Here is a 2262-nt window from a genome sequence, read left to right on the forward strand (position 1 = left end):
ATTGATCCATAACCAATAACATTCCGGAAGCCAACTTGATGCGCTTTGCAGGAATGTCCGAAATGGATATCATAACAGACTTTGTCCTAAGCACACTTTATCTGATAGATTTCTTGAAAAATTCTGACTTGAAGCTTCGATTTAACATGTGATTGAATATTGTTGTCGCTATTCACACAATGTCCTTTCGTTTGTGAAGGTACGTTATTTTCTGACTGTATGAGTACTGTGATATAATATATATTATCTTATTATAATTTATACGGCTTCACTTGTGATAGTATGTATTACAATATAGTGGTATACTTATAAGAGTGTGGTGTGAAATTGAGTTGTTAGCTTTATGAATGGGTGTGTGTGTTGGGGGTGAAGGAAGAGAGAGAAGGTGGAGAGGATGGAGATGAAGAAGGAAAACAGAATGGAAGGAAGAATGGAGGAAGGAGAGAAATGGAAAAGAGTAAGAAAGTAGAAAGATAGAATGCACGAGAACCTGTGAGGGTTTAAATGCAGGAGTGGAGGGTACTGTTTGAGATGGACCTGGATCATATATTCACTACTCTTTTCTTTACAGCCCTACTGCTTTTCTATAATACTGTTTCTCAATTTGGTCCTTTCAGATTTCCTCGTTTTAGTGTTCGATAAACTTGGTTTATAATGGATATCATTGGAGGTGGTTTCAGGGTTTCTGTGGTTCTTGGTTTTCGTGGTTTGGTGTGGTTTCTCGGTGAGTTTCTGGTCTTCATGATGGTTGGTTTGGGTTTCTTGGTTTCTCGTGGATCTTGGTTCTCGGGTTTCTGGTGTCGAGGTTCTGGTTTCTGTGGTTTCTCGTTTCTCGTAGTGTCATCGTGGTCTCGGTTTCTCGATGGTTCCTGGTTCTGATGATTTCCTGGTTTCTGTGGTTACTGGTTACGTGGTTCACTGGTTCTAGTGGTGGTTCATGGTTTCTATAGGTTTCGGTTTTCGTGGTTGGTTCTGATGATTCATTGGTTTCGGTGGTTACCGGTCCAGTCGTGGTTTCCTGGTTTCTCGTGGTTTCCTTGGTTTCTCGTGGTTTCCTTGGTTTCTCGTGGTTTCCTTGGTTTCTCGTGGTTTCCTCGGTTTCTCGTGGTTTCCTGGTTTCTCGTGGTTTCCTCTGGTTTCTCGTGGTTCCTGGTGTTTCTCGTGGTTTCCTGGTTTCTCGTGGTTCCTTGGTTCTCGTGGTTTCTTGGTTCTCGGGTTTCTTGGTTTTGGTTTCCTTGGTTTCTCGTGGTTTCCTTGGTTTCTCGTGGTTTCCTTGGTGTCTCGTGGTTTCCTTGGTGTCTCGAGGTTTCTTTGGCTTCCCTTTGGTTTCTGGTTTCCTGTTTCTTGTTTCTCGTGTTTCTTGGTTCTCTCTGGTTCTCGTGGTTTCCTTGGTTTCTCGTGGTTTCTGTTTCTCGTGGTTTCCTTGGTTTCTCGTGGTTTCCTTGGTTTCTCGTGGTTTCCTTGGTTTCTCGTGGTTTCCTTGGTTTCTCGTGGTTTCCTTGGTTTCTCGTGGTTTCCTTGGTTTCTCGTGGTTTCCTTGGTTTCTCGTGGTTTCCTTGGTTTCTCGTGGTTTCCTTGGTTTCTCGTGGTTTCCTCGGTTTCTCGTGGTTTCCTCGGTTTCTCGTGGTTTCCTTGGTTTCCTTGGTGTCTCGTGGTTTCCTTGGTTTCTCGTGGTTTCCTCGGTTTCTCGTGGTTTTCTTGGTTTCTCGTGGTTTCCTTGGTTTCTCGTGGTTTCCTTGGTTTCTCGTGGTTTCCTTGGTTTCTCGTGGTTTCCTGGTTTCTCGTGGTTTCCTCGGTTTCTCGTTTTGGTTTCTCGTGGTTTCCTTGGTTTCTCGTGGTTTTCTCGGTTTCTCGTGGTTTTCTTGGTGTCTCGTGGTTTCTTTAGTTTCTCGTGGTTTCCTTGGTTTCTCGTGGTGTCCTTGATTTCTCGAGGTTTCCTCGGTTTCTCGTGGTTTCCTCGATTCCTCGCGGTTTCTCGTGGTTTCCTTGGTTTCCTTGGTTCCTAGTGGTTTCCTCGGTTTCTCGTGGTTTCCTCGATTTCTCGTGCTTTCCTGTTCCCACCCCTCTTCCTCTTACCGCCCGACCCCCTACCTGCACGACCACGCTACGTACCTAACACGTGCAGTCGGAAAGTCTCCTCCGTCAGGCCGGCGAGGTTGGTGGCCAGGCACGTGTACTCTCCGCCGTCTCCTTCCTGAAGCCACGAGAATTCACAAACTTATTTCAGATTTTTATGAATTGACGGAGAGATGGGTGAATGGA

At 45.3% G+C, this 2262-nt stretch overlaps 1 protein-coding gene across 1 annotated transcript in view; it reads right to left on the bottom strand.

Annotated features, from left to right (window-relative positions):
• The window catches only part of LOC119594792 (hemicentin-2-like), a gene marked incomplete in the record, with an annotated part of 20483 nt that overhangs the window by 9257 nt on the left and 8964 nt on the right, over positions 1 to 2262 (bottom strand). Inside the window, 1 exon segment of the mRNA XM_037943881.1 lies at positions 2113 to 2194. Within this exon segment, the coding sequence (XP_037799809.1) occupies positions 2113 to 2194 (82 nt within the window).

Source organism: Penaeus monodon, chromosome 34, assembly GCF_015228065.2.
Source record: "Penaeus monodon isolate SGIC_2016 chromosome 34, NSTDA_Pmon_1, whole genome shotgun sequence".
In the NCBI taxonomy this organism is placed as follows: Eukaryota; Metazoa; Arthropoda; class Malacostraca; order Decapoda; family Penaeidae; genus Penaeus; species Penaeus monodon.